The sequence below is a fragment of the Amphiura filiformis genome, chromosome 19 (assembly GCF_039555335.1).
Source record: "Amphiura filiformis chromosome 19, Afil_fr2py, whole genome shotgun sequence".
Classification (NCBI taxonomy): Eukaryota; Metazoa; Echinodermata; class Ophiuroidea; order Amphilepidida; family Amphiuridae; genus Amphiura; species Amphiura filiformis.
The window spans coordinates 10,847,981-10,866,343 of NC_092646.1; the positions used below are offsets into that span (position 1 = coordinate 10,847,981).

The 18,363-nt window shown below is 39.2% G+C and overlaps 1 protein-coding gene across 1 annotated transcript in view; it reads right to left on the reverse strand.

Moving 5' to 3' along the window:
* The window catches only part of LOC140140910 (unconventional myosin-VI-like), a 115,424-nt gene that overhangs the window by 48,393 nt on the left and 48,668 nt on the right, over positions 1-18,363 (reverse strand). Inside the window, 3 exon segments of the mRNA XM_072162664.1 lie at positions 12,162-12,234; positions 13,050-13,299; positions 13,866-14,010. Of these exon segments, the coding sequence (XP_072018765.1) occupies positions 12,162-12,234; positions 13,050-13,299; positions 13,866-14,010 (468 nt within the window).

Here is an 18,363-nt window from a genome sequence, read left to right on the forward strand (position 1 = left end):
TTTGGACCAGAAAAATAATTTAGTAAAGGTAAAGCTAAAAACAATTTCATAAATATCGTATTTTAAACAAATCTTTCTTTGATGAGTTTGAAGAGCATAAGAAAATATGAAATCGTTCATCTATCTTTGATGAGTTGCAACAAATATGAAACAGTTTACCTTTTGTACATTTATCTTTCACAGGCCTTCATTTTTGAGAATTGCAGGAGCTCTGTTAATCTTTTAATATCTGTATTATTAGAACGTACTCCTGAAATGTTGTTAGGAGCTCTCTGGTGCAATCGAGCCCCTCAAAAATTAAGGTCCGCTTTCTTCGTTGATTTAAAACAAACTATATAACACTATATTTTTATTAAATTTTGAGTTGAACTTAGAAACAGAACATTCATCTTTCTTTGATGATTTTAAAACAAACTACAAGTTTCATAATGAGTTTACTAAAAACAACGAATCATTCATCTTTCTTTTGACGAAAAGAAAGATGAATGATCGCTTGTTTGTTTGTTTGATTAGATTCGTTTGTTTGTTTAAAAACACTTTATGCCATTTATTGGAATAAAACAATGTTTTAAGTTATTGCACCTTTTCACTTTGATTTTATCGTTTGTCTAAACGATCAGGTACGGTGAAATCAATGTATTTCAAGATTAACACTCGTAGCCTATATACAATGGTTGATACTACCCCCTCCCCCTTAAAAGAAGAGGCATGTTACCAGCTAACTTTTCAAAAATTAGAACTAGGACAATAAAATCTGAGCTAAACTGAAGAGATGTTGTAAAATTTCCTTTATAATTTTGACATTTTAACGAAGAACCATGTTGTAATTTATCTTCTAATTAGCCTTGTACTTTTGCTATTCATAAACACGTGCATGTGCATGTCTTATATCACAGAGAACTTTCAAACTAAATAATTTCTTGATGTTGACATTGTATTGAAGAACCTGTCATTTCCTCTGTAGCCTCATATTATTCTGTTATGATCTCAGAGAAGTAAACACGCAAGTCTTATAGGAATTTTGATGACAAGCTGTTGAATGGAGATAACAAGAGTTTGTCCCAGACTGGGCCATTTTGACCTCTGGATAACGCACGCAAATAAGGTCTTTCCCCCGTGTTCTTTACTAGCAAATTGGGGGGTCGGACATAACCCCCTCTTGATATTTTGAAAAGGGATGATACATGTAGACCATACCATCATCCCCCATGATGAGGTCTGTTTATGGGTTTCTGACCAACTCAATCCCATATTTGGTCATTTCGTTACTCTAAAAAACATGCTAGGACCTGGTAGCTGCGTGTACAAACAAATCTACTCATTGGCACAGCTAGCTAATGCTGCCATTTTACCGCTTTTACCAGGTTTAGAGAATACTAAAGCACGCAAATCAATGTGGTTTCTTGTAGGAAATTCCTTCTATCGACGGGCACCATCATAGGGTACTAGTTGTATCGGTGGCTAACCCTGCCGCCACTTTTTAGGGGAGGGCAGGACTACGTGTGTATTATATCACAGTGAACTTTCAACAAAGATGAATTATTACCATGTTGACATGTTGTAAAATTTCCTTTATAATTTTGACATTTTAACGAAGAACCATGTTGTAATTTATCTTCCAATTAGCCTTGTACTTTTGCTATTCATAAACACGCGCATGTGCATGTCTTATATCACAGAGAACTTTCAAACTAAATAATTTCTTGATGGTGACATTGTATTGAAGAACCTGTCATTTCCTCTGTAGCCTCATATTATTCTGTTATGATCTCAGAGAAGTAAACACGCAAGTCTTATAGGAATTTTGATGACAAGCTGTTGAATGGAGATAACAAGAGATAGTTTGTCCCAGACTGGGCCATTTTAACCTCTGGAAAACGCACGCAAATAAGGTCTTTACCCCGTGTTCTTTACTAGCAAATGGGGGGGGGGTCAGACATAACCCCCCTCTTGATATTTTGAAAAGGGATGATACATGTAGACCATACCATCATCCCCCCCCCCATGATGAGGTCTGTTTATGGGTTTCTGACCAACTCAATCCCATATTTGGTCATTTCGTTACTCTAATGCTAGGACCTGGTAGCTGCGTACAAACAAATCTACTCATTGGCACAGCTAGCTAATGCTGCCATTTTCCCGCTTTTACCATGTTTATAGAATACGAAAGCACGCAAATCAATGTGGTTTCTTGTAGGAAATTCCTTCTATCGACGGGCACCATCAAAGGGTACTAGTTATATCGGCGGATGTTAACAGTGGCGAACCCTGCCGTCACTTTTTAGGGGAGGGCAGGACTACGTGTATTATATCACAGTGAACTTTCAACAAAGATGAATTATTATCATGTTGACATGTTGTAAAATTTCCTTTATAATTTTGACATTTTAACGAAGAACCATGTTGTAATTTATCTTCTAATTAGCCTTGTACTTTTGCTATTCATAAACACGCGCATGTGCATGTCTTATATCACAGAGAACTTTCAAACTAAATAATTTCTTGATGTTGACATTGTATTGAAGAACCTGTCATTTCCTCTGTAGCCTCATATTATTCTGTTATGATCTCAGAGAAGTAAACACGCAAGTCTTATAGGAATTTTGATGACAAGCTGTTGAATGGAGATAACAAGAGTTTGTCCCAGACTGGGCCATTTTGACCTCTGGATAACGCATACGCAAATAAGGTCTTTACCCGTGTTCTTTACTAGCAAATGGGGGGGTCGGACATAACCCCCTCTTGATATTTTGAAAAGGGATGATACATGTAGACCATACCATCATCCCCCCCATGATGAGGTCTGTTTATGGGTTTCTGACCAACTCAATCCCATATTTGGTCATTTCGTTACTCTAAAAAACATGCTAGGACCTGGTAGCTGCGTGCCAAACAAATCTACTCATTGGCACAGCTAGCTAATGCTGCCATTTTACCGCTTTTACCAGGTTTAGAGAATACGAAAGCACGCAAATCAATGTGGTTTCTTGTAGGAAATTCCTTCTATCGACGGGGCACCATCATAGGGTACTAGTTGTATCGGCGGATGTTAACAGTGGCGAACCCTGCCGTCACTTTTTAGGGGGGAGGGGCAGGACTACGTGTGTATTATATCACAGTGAACTTTCAACAAAGATGAATTATTACCATGTTGACATGTTGTAAAATTTCCTTTATAATTTTGACATTTTAACGAAGAACCATGTTGTAATTTATCTTCTAATTAGCCTTTGTACTTTTGCTATTCATAAACACGCCAAGCATGTGCATGTCTTATATCACAGAGAACTTTCAAACTAAATAATTTCTTGATGTTGACATTGTATTGAAGAACCTGTCATTTCCTCTGTAGCCTCATATTATTCTGTTATGATCTCAGAGAAGTAAACACGCAAGTCTTATAGGAATTTTGATGACAAGCTGTTGAATGGAGATAACAAGAGCTACAAGAGTTTGTCCCAGACTGGGCCATTTTGACCTCTGGATAACGCACGCAAATAAGGTCTTTACCCGTGTTCTTTACTAGCAAATGGGGGGGTCGGACATAACCCCCTCTTGATATTTTGAAAAGGGATGATACATGTAGACCATACCATCATCCCCCCCATGATGAGGTCTGTTTATGGGTTTCTGACCAACTCAATCCCATATTTGGTCATTTCGTTCTCTAAAAAACATGCTAGGACCTGGTAGCTGCGTGCCAAACAAATCTACTCATTGGCACAGCTAGCTAATGCTGCCATTTTACCGCTTTTACCAGGTTTAGAGAATAATGAAAGCACGCAAATCAATGTGGTTTCTTGTAGGAAATTCCTTCTATCGACGGGCACCATCATAGGGTACTAGTTGTATCGGCGGATGTTAACAGTGGCTAACCCTGCCGTCACTTTTTAGGGGAGGGGCAGGACTACGTGTGTATTATATCACAGTGAACTTTCAACAAAGATGAATTATTACCATGTTGGCATGTTGTAAAATTTCCTTTATAATTTTGACATTTTAACGAAGAACCATGTTGTAATTTATCTTCTAATTAGCCTTGTACTTTTGCTATTCATAAACACGCGCATGTGCATGTCTTATATCAGAGAACTTTCAAACTAAATAATTTCTTGATGGTGACATTGTATTGAAGAACCTGTCATTTCCTCTGTAGCCTCATATTATTCTGTTATGATCTCAGAGAAGTAAACACGCAAGTCTTATAGGAATTTTGATGACAAGCTGTTGAATGGAGATAACAAGAGTTTGTCCCAGACTGGGCCATTTTGACCTCTGGATAACGCATGCGCAAATAAGGTCTTTACCCGTGTTCTTTACTAGCAAATGGGGGGTCGGACATAACCCCCTCTTGATATTTTGAAAAGGGATGATACATGTAGACCATACCATCATCCCCCCATGATGAGGTCTGTTTATGGGTTTCTGACCAACTCAATCCCATATTTGGTCATTTCGTTACTCTAAAAAACATGCTAGGACCTGGTAGCTGCGTGCCAAACAAATCTACTCATTGGCACAGCTAGCTAATGCTGCCATTTTACCGCTTTTACCAGGTTTAGAGAATACGAAAGCACGCAAATCAATGTGGTTTCTTGTAGGAAATTCCTTCTATCGACGGGGCACCATCATAGGGTACTAGTTGTATCGGCGGATGTTAACAGTGGCGAACCCTGCCGTCACTTTTTAGGGGGGAGGGGCAGGACTACGTGTGTATTATATCACAGTGAACTTTCAACAAAGATGAATTATTACCATGTTGACATGTTGTAAAATTTCCTTTATAATTTTGACATTTTAACGAAGAACCATGTTGTAATTTATCTTCTAATTAGCCTTGTACTTTTGCTATTCATAAACACGCGCATGTGCATGTCTTATATCAGAGAACTTTCAAACTAAATAATTTCTTGATGTTGACATTGTATTGAAGAACCTGTCATTTCCTCTGTAGCCTCATATTATTCTGTTATGATCTCAGAGAAGTAAACACGCAAGTCTTATAGGAATTTTGATGACAAGCTGTTGAATGGAGATAACAAGAGTTTGTCCCAGACTGGGCCATTTTGACCTCTGGAAAACGCATACATAAATAAGGTCTTTACCCGTGTTCTTTACTAGCAAATGGGGGGGGTCGGACATAACCCCCTCTTGATATTTTGAAAAGGGATGATACATGTAGACCATACCATCATCCCCCCATGATGAGGTCTGTTTATGGGTTTCTGACCAACTCAATCCCATATTTGGTCATTTCGTTACTCTAATGCTAGGACCTGGTAGCTGCGTGCCCAACAAATCTACTCATTGGCACAGCTAGCTAATGCTGCCATTTTACCGCTTTTACCATGTTTATAGAATACTAAAGCACGCAAATCAATGTGGTTTCTTGTAGGAAATTCCTTCTATCGACGGGCACCATCAAAGGGTACTAGTTATATCGGGCGGATGTTAACAGTGGCGAACCCTGCCGTCACTTTTTAGGGGAGGGCAGGACTACGTGTGTATTATATCACAGTGAACTTTCAACAAAGATGAATTATTATCATGTTGACATGTTGTAAAATTTCCTATAAATTTTGACATTTTAACGAAGAACCATGTTGTAATTTATCTTCTAATTAGCCTTGTACTTTTGCTATTCATAAACACGCCGCATGTGCATGTCTTATATCACAGAGAACTTTCAAACTAAATAATTTCTTGATGTTGACATTGTATTGAAGAACCTGTCATTTCCTCTGTAGCCTCATATTATTCTGTTATGATCTCAGAGAAGTAAACACGCAAGTCTTATAGGAATTTTGATGACAAGCTGTTGAATGGAGATAACAAAAGTTTGTCCCAGACTGGACCATTTTGACCTCTGGATAACGCACGCAAATAAGGTCTTTACCCCGTGTTCTTTACTAGCAAATGGGGGGGGTCGGACATAACCCCCCTCTTGATATTTTGAAAAGGAATGATACATATTGTAGACCATACCATCATCCCCCCCCCCCATGATGAGGTCTGTTTATGGGTTTCTGACCAACCCAATCCCATATTTGGTCATTTCGTTACTCTAAAAAACATGCTAGGACCTGGTAGCTGCGTGCCAAACAAATCGGCACAGCTAGCTAATGCTGCCATTTTACCGCTTTTACCATGTTTAGAGAATACGAAAGCCCGGACGAAAGCACGCAAATCAATGTGGTTTCTTGTAGGAAATTCCTTCTATCGACGGGGCACCACCATCAAAGGGTACTTGTATCGGCGGATGTTAACAGTGGCGAACCCTGCCGTCATTTTTTGGGGGGGGGGGGCGGTGCAGGACTACGTGTGTATTATATCACAGTGAACTTTGCCAGAACAGTGTTAGAAATTGAGGACAAAATGATGTTAGTTAAATCTCTAGCATTTAAACACTTTAATGTCTAGCATTCTAACACATATGACCATGTTTTGAAATGTTCAATATCTACACACCCATTAAACTTTTTAAACGCTAATCTGTTCTCGATTTCTAAAAACTGTTTTGCAAAGTATGCACCAAATCGCGCCATTTACAGTCTCATATGTCAAAAATCTTCAGCTTCTGAGGGGCCACATCATCCCTCAGACACCCCTGGCGCCGCTTAAACGCGATATGCTTCAAGGGAAGTCGGACCTTCCTTGCCGGAAAAAAACATTTTCAGGCCGGACCGTGAGTCGATGGCTTTTTTGATAGACGTAGCCTACCGGGGTACTGTTTACTCATTTTATCAACTCATTACTGTATGGCATACAGCATATGCCCGAATATTTATTTCCCCTCCCCCAATTCTCTGTTTTTCCAATTATTCTTATTTTTACCGTTTATCCATGGAATCAGGAATTACGGGGGGCAGAGAGAGGGGGGAAGGGGGATATATTGGTATACCAATATACCAGTATACCTCTGCACCAACAATCCCCCTCACTTGTTAGCTTCTTGAGCGCTCTGGAATAAAAAATCGGGGTCAACAATTCACAACTTCCGTCACCAAATTACAAGTTGTGCCCCCCCTCTGTCCCGAAAACCTTGCTACGCCACTGTGTAGTAGACAAATTAACTAGACATTACATATTATTAGCCAGCAATATTGTTGGGAAACTGTGACAACGTGACTGCCTCAACCACCCCCGTCATTAATATCATAAATCTGATACCCCAATAACAATCTGACAAATTAGGGCGCAGTATATGAATCGTGTAACACGTTTTAATGAAATAAAAATGATGAGGGGCTGTGCAATAATTTTGAGCCGGGTAGGGGTAAAAGTTTTCAAAATGCCCCCCGCGCCTGCCAACAAATCTTTTCCCCCTCCTTAAACATGCCAAAAATGTCGGGATCCCATTTTGCACAAAAAAACCCAAATTTTTAGAGCATTTTATTTTATTTAAAAGGCGCCCACGAATGTGTGTCAACCCCCCCCCCCACCGGCTTGCCAAAATCGCCCCACCCGGGGTTTCCCCTTCTTCTTCCGGCTGGCCCCTCCCCCCGGGCTCATTATTATTGCACAGTCCCCGTTATGTGAACTCGCTTCTCACAGGGTTGTCCCGAACGGCTGTACACATTGACCACAAAGACCACCGCCCAATTGACCACAAAGACCACCGCCCGGCGTTACCATGGTTACAACTCGATGCATGGTACCAGGGATGTGAGAGTAGACTCACATCCCTGATGTAAATAACATACTTGACCCGTTGATGACCTATCATCATGATCATAATTAATGGGGAGCGGTTGGGGACCATGTGCATGTAACCATGGTAACCAGACGGAACGGCGACAACACAGGTGTGCGTGTAAACATAATTTTGATATTGACTTTTTAAAATTCAATATCAAAATGTTTATCCGCATGCCGCAGTGACGGTATCGGGAATTGGGAGGGGAGCAGCGAGAGGAGGGAAACAGATATTGGTATATAGGTGCTGGCATGGTCGTCGGAGGAGGTTAGGCCCCATATACTGGGGCTCATAAACTTTTGAAAAAAAGGGGGGGGGGGAGTCATAAATTGTTGATGGCCAAAATGTATAGGGAGTCACAAGATGACAATAGATAGTGTGTTTTAAGCATGTTTAGGGGGGTGGGGGGGGGGTCATAAAATATTTGTTGTCAAATAGGGGGGCGCAATTTTATTGGCGCCGACTTTTTATAAATTTGGACCCCCGCCCTTCCGATGAAAATGCCAGCCCCATAAACGCGGTGAAAAATTGTTGGAAAAGTTTCCTCTGCACCCCAATCTCCCCCCCCTTTTTTAGATTCTTGAGCTCTGCCCCCCCAAAAAAAAACAATCGGGTTCTGTTGGCAAAAATATAGCAAGTCTGTGGCCATTCCCCCTCCGTCCGTTCCGATAACTGGCTACACACCACTGTGTAGTACAACTAGATATTTTAATATTTAAAAATATTGGCCAGCATTATTGTTGGGAAACAACGCGCTGGCGCCTGCCTCCCCCCCCGTCATTATTAATAGCCTATTTAAGCTCGACACTCCAGTAATAATTTAACAGCGCAGTGAGTATGAATTGAGTATAAAGCATCAGGGAAGATGTAAGGAAGGAAACATGGAAGGCTAGTACTTCCATGGTATAGTAACATGCAGTGGCATAGATTTGTTTTTTACATGGGGGGGGATGGGGGGGGGGAAAAAAGTATAGTGAATCAGGCACCTTTTGGCAACAGAATAAGTTAAATGGTACAAATGAAAAATTGTGCCCTATTAAAGCTAAACTGGTGAAAATACCCGTAAAAATATGGTGCAAAACTGTGGAATAATTTCAATCAATTGGGGGGGGGGGAGGACACGTGCCCCTATGACGCTTAACGCCACTGGGAGGATGTATGGACCATCCCCCATGGCAAAATATTGGGAGGACATATCCCCACCCCGGGATCTACGCCTATGGTGGCATAGATTTCTAATGGGGAAAAATTCTTGGAAGTAAAGTGAATCCGAAAAATTCTTATCCCCCACCCCCTCCCCGGCTCATAATTATTGCACAGCCCCTGATAATAGTGATATGAACTCGTTTCCCACACTGTGATTGGTTGAACGTCCCGGGTTGTAATGTATACCCATGATATACCAGACATCGAACACATCACCACAAAGACCACCGCCGGCGTTACCATGGTTACAACTCCATGCATGGTACATACGTGTACCAATGGTATGGACATGGACCACAAAGACCACCGCCCGGCGTTACCATGGTTACAACTCGATGCATATGGTAATGTACCAATGGTAATATTCCACAGAAAAGCAGCTCAGTGTTGCCATGTCATGGTGTGCTAAATACTAAATTGTACATGTACTGCAAGTGAGGCCTGGTGTACTGGTTCCGGGGCATATTTCAAAATTCAAGCCATTTTTTGCGATGGATGTTAAATCCGATGATGTACCGGCTGAACCATGTGAATGATAGTGAACTGGGATTCCATGCGGGATCTATGTCAAGGCTGTGTTCATTGAATTGAATTTTCTAGTGTGGTCAGCCAGAATATTAGAGATGCGAACTTTTTGAAACAATATCAGCCCGAAAAGGCTGCCTTCACCCTGATTTTCACAGATATCTCCGATAGGCTTCGAGTGAGGTTGAGAGAGATGGTGTTTCGCTCATGGTAGGCATCAGGCAGGCGAGCTGCAGTGCAGGGCAATGTCCATGGATCGCAAGAAGGATCACTGAGCGTCCATGCATGGTCCATCCATCCATTTTGGACAGGATATATATAATACCAAAGATAAAACTATGACTCGCCTACGTTTTAAAATGGAAATACGATGCAACATTCACTCTAGGGTCTATGCAAAATGGAAAAAATAAATTAATGACCCTATACCATCGGTGCGCATGTGTTGTCATGATGAGATGGAGAACAAGCATGACAAGTATCTGACAAGAAAATGCCGTCACGCGTCATCGGACGCTTGTAAAAAAAAATGTAGTGGGAACCCTAATGTGCCAAAAGTACGAAAAACACTGCTGAAATGTACAAAAATTATGTCTTGAAATGATTTAAAGCAATACAAGCAATATAAATCAGGTAAGAAATGTGCAAGATAGGCCTATAAAATTTACAAGTCTTGTGATAATATCTTGCACATGAAGTATGCATATATCAAAATAAATTTACCTTCAACTTGATTCCTTGATGTTTCAACTTCAAGTTGAACTTGTTGATTTTAAAGCGGGAAGACCTACACGATGTGTCAATCGAATATACAAATTACTTGTTCAACCTTCAAGGATAGAATCATCACTTGGACCTTTTAAGAAACTACTTTCATTTTTATTTAATTTTAGCATTAGAGTGCAACGACTGAGTGGATATTCAACACGGCGAAAAACCCAGGGCTAAAATATATCTAACGACCTGAAGAGTTTGGCTACCTGGCCCGCCCGGTAGCATCGGGTCATATCTAGGCTCGCTATAAATTAATAGCTCATCAGCTGGCCGGGGTTTCGCGGCTGGACTGGGTAGTGTCGTATTGCCCATTTTTTCCACTATGCCTGATCTGGCTTATAATATAATTATTTCAGTATTATGTCGAAAAGGGGAACACTTGTGGTTTAAAAACAAAATTGATAATTGCCGGCGCCCTGCTACCATTTATTTTTGACGAGGGTTTTGAAGATCAAAACATGCATTGTGCATTTCACGTGAAATATGATATCTGGGGCGTTGCGTCGCCGACTACTATTACACCCTTGCTATGCACGGTGTCAGGGGAGCTGAACTTGCGTAAAGCAAGCTTGACTTTGAAAGGTCGTCAACGCAAAAATAAAAGTTAAAATACACTTTTATGATGATTGGTTGTTTATTTCGTCTATGGTGAGGGGTTTTAGTCAATTTTAGAGCTATACTTTAAATTTGAAATAAATAGGAGCGATTTTAAAATGCCGAGTTTTGGGGTATTTTCGGCCCGCCGCGTGCGGGGTGTGTATCTGTATCCCTGTAACGTAAGTGAGTGTAAACACAAAGGGCAAGCAGTCGTTCAGTCCCAGTGTACTAGAGGCTTCGTTGAGTCTGTCTATCCCTGGTTGAGTTGACCATAATTACATTAATTACACAACAATTACGTTAATCGTCATATTGTTTGGTTTTGAGTACATGCACTTAACAGAACAAACACAACGATATTGATTTTGAGACAAGAATTCACAACACGCTTCAACACGATACACGACGCGATCTCACGGAAGACCACGGGTAATTTGCCGAGTTGTATCTCCTCGACCGACATCATGCCTCCCAGGCGGATTACAACACGCATTCAACCGCGATCAGTAATTCCCACGCGGGAGTTTTGCGTGGAAAAATTCGCGGGGCACGTGTAAGTGACCAAAACACGCGTCAGGTACTGTATATTGCAATGTTTTGCAGGTGACAAAACATCTTATGTAAGAAATCAAAACTCGACTGGCAGTCAACCGCCGGTTCTGTCCGGTTGCTAGTGTTCTAAACAATGCAATGCAGTACTAGTTCAACCGCCGGTAACCACCGGTCAAGTTTTGATTTCATCCCTTAGATTATGATAATCATTACCTACTTGACTTGTTTTCACCTGATGAGCAATTTGAAACCCAATTTTTTGAAATCTGAACATTGTTTTTGACCCGTGAATGTTGTCACTTATTACACTTGGCCGATTTATGGGGTAAATTACGTCACAAAACATACTGAATTTAACTATTGCCTCATTGGGATAATTCATGTTTAAAAAAAGCACAGTGATTTATAGTGTGATACACATAAACCCACATGCCTTGGCACACTTTCAGGAATTCGCTGACCAATGTGACCCAAGCAAGACATACCATATAAACCATTTAGAAACAATAACGGAGTTGCAGGTAAGAAGTGCATACCCTATACATACCACAATAAACCAACAAAACCAGGATCACTCACTGAGTTCTTGTATGGGTTACCAAGACAATATAGTTAGTTCATTGCCTAGGGGAATTTCAAGTTAGCTCAAATTATCACTGGGTCTTGAACTTGCATTGCCGAACACAAATGCACCATGTAGAGTCATAATTGGCGATAGTATGACTTTAACCAGTTGAAGCTGCCGACTCAACTATATCCAGATCCAGAGTCTAAACACCTTCCCAATTGAGCTAACTTTAAGTCAACTTACCTATACAGTCCTGGTTGTCAACATAATTCACTGTATTTACTCCAAGGCCTTCCTTCATGTACAGTTCTTGCTCCTGAAAAAAGTAAAATTCATTGGAAAATAATTGTCAGTACCTTGTCTTATAACACACTTATTAGCGATTGCCCTCTATACACCTTCCTTGCCAGCTGTCCTCAGAGAGTCATGATGAAATTGAGTATTGGTTGTAAATTATTGTTGACAACTACAATCTTCGAAAAAAAGTATTTGGAACGCTTGGCACACTCTGTTGCAATTCTGTGCAGAATTTCATATGATCATGGAAATGACTTATATTGTGCTTGGGAACAAACATGATATCTACAACAATGATTTACCCTTCCCCTCTCCACATCAATCAATGTTGGACACGTTAGGAAACCACTGAAGACATTGGCATGTCTCAACATTGCACCGAGGAGAGGGGGTGACAGTTTTCTGTTATTTACACGTAAGCATTCCAAGACTTATTTCAAGGATTGTAGTTATATCATGCAGTTGATCAAGTTTGAGCAAAGTTTACATACAGAAAAACACATTTTTCTGTTAGTTGGAGCACTACAAAAGCACTGGGCTATTCCAGTTGAAATCCACCCCCCCCCCCCCCGACATGCCTTTAATTTGCACAGGGAGTGTGAATTTCAAATGGGGTTATACTGGTTTCTGCCATGTCATAACCCCCCTAAAAAAAAAACCAACTTAAGGCACCAGAAACAAATGTGTTCGGTCTTTGGATCGACTGTTGATGCTGCTTTGATTGCCTAAAAATGACTGATGAAACGGTACGAGGTCCAGCAAATGGAATCACCCATTTTCCGGAGGCAAACTAACAAATACAAAACAAATGAAAAAACAAACAAACAAACAAACCTCTTTCAGTACTCTTTGGTTGAAGAACTGTTGCAGCTTCTCATTACAGTAATTGATACAGAACTGCTCATAACTATTCAGTGTGAAGTACTCAAACCCTGCAATATCCAACACGCCAATGAAATAAGCTGACGTCTTGAATGGAAAACACTGGTTGACACGCGCCACAATACGGTCAAACAATCTGGAGTAGATGGACTTTGCGAGAGCATCTCGGGCATTGGAGGCTTGCTGCTTCTTCAGTGGTACTCTGTAAAAGAGATGTGTGGAAATTAGAGAAAATCTAAATTGGATGCATGTAACCTTAGTTTAGGCATGCAGGTTCCCATTTCTATTAGCGCATGGTAGTCTGCAAAAGAAATGCACAAATATGAGGAAAATCTAAATTGGATGGATGTAATCTTAGTTTTCTTTAGACATGCAGGTTTCCATTTCTTTTAATGCATGGTAGTCTGCAAAATAAATGCACAAATATGGGAAAATCTAAATTGGATGGATATAGCCCTATTTACTTTGAGTTTGTTTCTTTAGTTGTAAAAGAAATAGGCTGTTTGAGAAATACAAATCAAGTTTACACAATTGAAGTACAAATATCAATTGTTTTATACCTAAACAATGCGCATATTAAATCAAGTAACTTTTCTTCCAAATTTGCCTCAGAATTTCATGATTTTACGGCAAAAAACTATTTAAAAAAAAGGAAATAAAAACATGAATTTGCCGTTTCAGCTGACATAGACATGCTAAGAAAAACAAATGCGCGTGGCGGCTTTGAGACATAACAATTTTTTGTTTGGCTTTATATATAAAACTTACTTGATGAGTGTGCCTCTATGTCCTCCTTTAGAAGTCTGCATGACACGTGATGTCAGCGATTCTTTCAGCTCATCTTGACCGACTTGTAGAAGATCTGCTACCCGGGCTAAGGATTCAAGAGCTTCATTGGACACCGAACATCCACCTGTAATTGAAAAAAAAATCAAAACGACATAATATTTCAGCAATTTCTTTCTGATCAAGTGGTATAATTAATGAAATTCACCAAACTAGTAGATCATTAATCATTCACGGCTCATAAATGTATAGAGTTTGATGGATGGTAAGTTTACATGAATCTTTGAGTGTTGCGGCCATTGGAAGATTATAAGTTGCTGAAGATGTCAGTGGAATAGGTAGGTTTTAAAAACATCCCCCCTCGTAAATAATAAAAGTTCCCTGTAGGATTGCACCTCATGAAAGTCCTCATTCTTAACGGTTTAATGTCCTTTCCTAAGGAGACATACAATCTCGCAGTCGGTTTCAAAAAGAGTAGAGTGTTATGCTGGTTTCATACTGTTGCTTGCCAGTGAGCAACCTGATGACGCTTCATCATGCCACTTGCACTTTTCTGCAAGCTGAGCGGCATGCCACTGAGCTACAGCTGAAGTCTGAAAGCCAGTGTTGCCACTCAGCACCGCTCTGTGCTAATTGGTCAAAAATCATATCCTGTTCTCATACGTCAGAACAGCACTGCTACTCTTAGCGATCTGCCGCTTTGGACAAAGCAGAGCAGTGATTGATATATATTCATAACCTCATTAATAAACGCGATGCGTGCGATCCAATCATATTTTATTATTTGCGAAAACGCTAACGCAAATCGAGGTCATTAATATCTCACAATTGACCGCAAAATGCGTAATTGTTCCAATGTCGCACACAATTGACTTCTGCGCTGCGCGGTATTGTGCGTCCAACAAACTCTTGCAGCGCTGGCTGTCCGTATTTGGATTGCGAGCTACCATATTTGCACAGATTGTGATACGCACTTTTGTTATTGGTCGTTCTGTTTTAGCCTGATCGATTTTTGGCAAGGGAAGATGTAAAAATCATCTATTTTTATAAACTTTTGAGCAAAATTTTGTGTTATTTTGTAAGGTGAAGAGATTAAAGTGATTTAGTTATGAATGAGGTTAATAACTTTGCATCGGTAATATGTCGGGCATTGTGAAAAATCTAAACATTTTGCTTTGGACCTCGGAATATCCTCGGTTCCAAAGGCAAAATGTTTAGATTTTTCACAATGCCTCCAAATAACCGATGCGCAGTTATTAACCTCTAATCGGTTTGGTTCTGGTCACCACTAGTGTTTCTGGTGTGACTGCGCAGTGAAGCACAATCATCGTCAGAGTGGCAGGAAAGTATGAAAGCAGCATAAATCCCTGATTGACCCAATCCATCCTGGTGCTGGATATATGCATCTAAGTACAGACATGCATTTCACAATAATACTCAAGGAGGAAGTGATCTGATTTGATATTCAATCTACAGATTTCTACATGTGTCATGGCAACAATTGAATGAACACAATGGCCAAATGGATTAACATTGAGCTATATCCATATACCCACTATGGAGGATAACGCTTGAGATCTTTTCAACTGCATGGGCAACAGCAATGGAGCTGCCCACCCAGATGAAAAGAATTTCACTTGCTATTTACCTCCCTTGAAGACATAACCTTAAACTCACACACAGGGAATTTAAAATGGGGTTACCTTAATGGGTGACTCCACTTGATTTGAAATCTACACCCCTTGTGTGGGAGATAATTTTTATTTATTTATTTCTTTATTCTTTCTTTATTGAGGGTAATACTGCTTCAGTGACAAGCACTGCTTTTCAAGCAGGCCCTCATTGTATACATGTTATTGCAACAAAATATATTACGATACACAATATTTACAAAAATAGCATACATAATATACTAGTATTACAAATAAGTATAATGGTATCATCAAATACAAGAAAATTATAAATACCATGATTCAAAATACAGAAATACAATAATTCCGTTTTTTAAAGTTGCAAATCTTTTAAAAACTAGATTGTCTCAGCAGCAGGGGACATTAGGCTGTCATGTGCATCTAGGTGTAGAGGCTTATCCTCTTATTTCCACTTGAGCATTCTCAAGTACACTTAAAGTGTTTTGGTCTCCTGGTCAAGTCAGTTTTAATTTAGGGGTTGTTGTTATGTTGTTATAGCAACAAGCTCAGTTTTTCTGTCCAGTCAGCTGTCACTTTAGTGGTGTGCAGCCATTCAGGTCTCCCATCTTATTTTTTAATTCCTTTGTTATGTCCATAGTTCTCCTAGTGATGCACTTGCAATTGTTCCTTCGATCTTGATGGACCAAAAAATCCCACCCACCCTCCCAAAAGCTGGAAGGGTGATTCAGTAACTAAATATGGTTAAAGATACTCCAATAAAATGGTATGTCCAATTATGCTGCTTTATGCTTAAAAATAGAGGCTTTGTATGGAATTTCTTGAAATCTTGAAGAATATCATTAGTAGATTGTCTCCACTTTCTACTGCATTTTATAGAAGGGGAATGAATGCTTTGTATGGAGTTTCTTCAAAACCTGAAGAATTTCGTCAGTAGATTGTCTCCACTTTCTACTGCGTTTTATGGTAATGGTTGGTTTTATTGGGCTATTGATTGCTTTGAATGGAGTTTCTTCAAAACCTGAAGAACCTCGTCAGTAGATTGTCTCCACTTTCTACTGCGTTTTACGGTATTGAATGGTTTTATTGGGCTATTGATTGCTTGTATGGAGTTTCTTCAAAACCTGAAGAATCTCGTCAGTAGATTGTCTCCACTTTCTACTGCGTTTTATGGTATTGGTTGGTTTTATTGGGCTTTTGGTTGCTTTGTATGGAGTTTCTTCAAAACCTGAAGAATCTCGTCAGTAGATTGTCTCCACTTTCTACTGCGTTTTATGGTATTGAATGTGTTTATTGGGCTATTGAAAGCTTTGTATGGAGTTTCTTCAAAACCTGAAGAATCTCGTCAGTAGATTGTCTCCACTTTCTACTGCGTTTTTTATTGAGGGTGGTGGAGTTTCTTCAAAACCTGAAGAATCTCGTCAGTAGATTGTCTCCACTTTCTACTGCGTTTTATAGTGGTCTATTGGTTGCTTTCATGCTTTCCTCCCTTTCTACTGCGTTTTTTATACCAGGGTTATAAATGCTTTGTTGCTTATTTGGAGTATCTTTATTTACTTGGTTGTCAATACCAGTGGATTATATATCAGTAAATGGTTTAAGCATTGATGCCGTATCTTGCTGAATACAAAATGTTCGTTTGCTAGTGTTGGCATTGTTTATTCTTTTGGAGATTTCTATTTATTTAATTGAGGTTAAAAATGCTGTTTTCCAATCCAATCCTCTGTTTGATCCAAAGATTTATCTGTTTAAAATATGCTTAAGATTTGCTTAAGATGAAATTTGGTTAAATGTGATTCAGAAGTCAACTTTTGTTTGTCCAGCCTGTATGGTTGGCTTGTACACATTTTTCCAATAATTCGTGTATTTATTGATTTATATGAAGATGATAAATAATTCCAAATGCTTGCTGCAATTAATCATCTCAATGTATATAATTTGTTTAATTGATATGAAATCTGTTATTATCTCAATATAGTCTTAATTTCTATGAGATTGTGAAATTATTATAAATAAGCTTATGTGTATTAAATGGTCCTCATGATCGTGGGGGCAATGCGGAGTCTAATCTTTGCGTTGTTGTGCTTTCCTGCTGTCTCGAGACAATTATATTTATACAAAAAATAAGCAAGCAAATGAACAAAATGTAGATAAAGACAGGCCTAAATTTCTTTAATTTTTGACTGAAATTGGCCTAAAGTCATATTTTCCATCTGCGCTCTTACTGTCGGTGGCAAAGAATTCCATGCATAGGCTGCCCTGATGTGAAAAGTATGTTGACCTGAATTTGATTTAAATTTTGGAACAATCAATGTATTAGAAGTATGATTTCTAGTTATATGATTATGGTTATCATGAACAAAATCAAATTGAGAAGATAAGTATGATGGATATTCGTTCTTTAAACATTTGAAAACAGTCATTAATAGAGTATTATGCCATCTTTGATCAAGTGTAACCCACTGCAATGTATTCATTAAATCATTAGTTGGTGTCCTTATATCTGCTGAGAGAATTATTCTAGCTAAATTATTATGAAGTACCTGAAGCCTATTATGGTACTCTGCACTAAAATTTGACCAGACCATGCTGCCGTAATCAAAATGGGGAATAACAAGAGCATTTGATAACATTACAGTGGTTTTATATGGAAGGAAATATTTTATACGTTTTATTATACCAGTTCTTTTGGAAATAGTTTTACTAACATTATCAATGTGAGCTGACCAAGACATCTTGCTATCAAATTTTACACCTAGATATTTAAACTCATCTACTCTTTCAATATCATTGTTGTTATATAATAAATGTACATTGTTGAACTTTTCAAG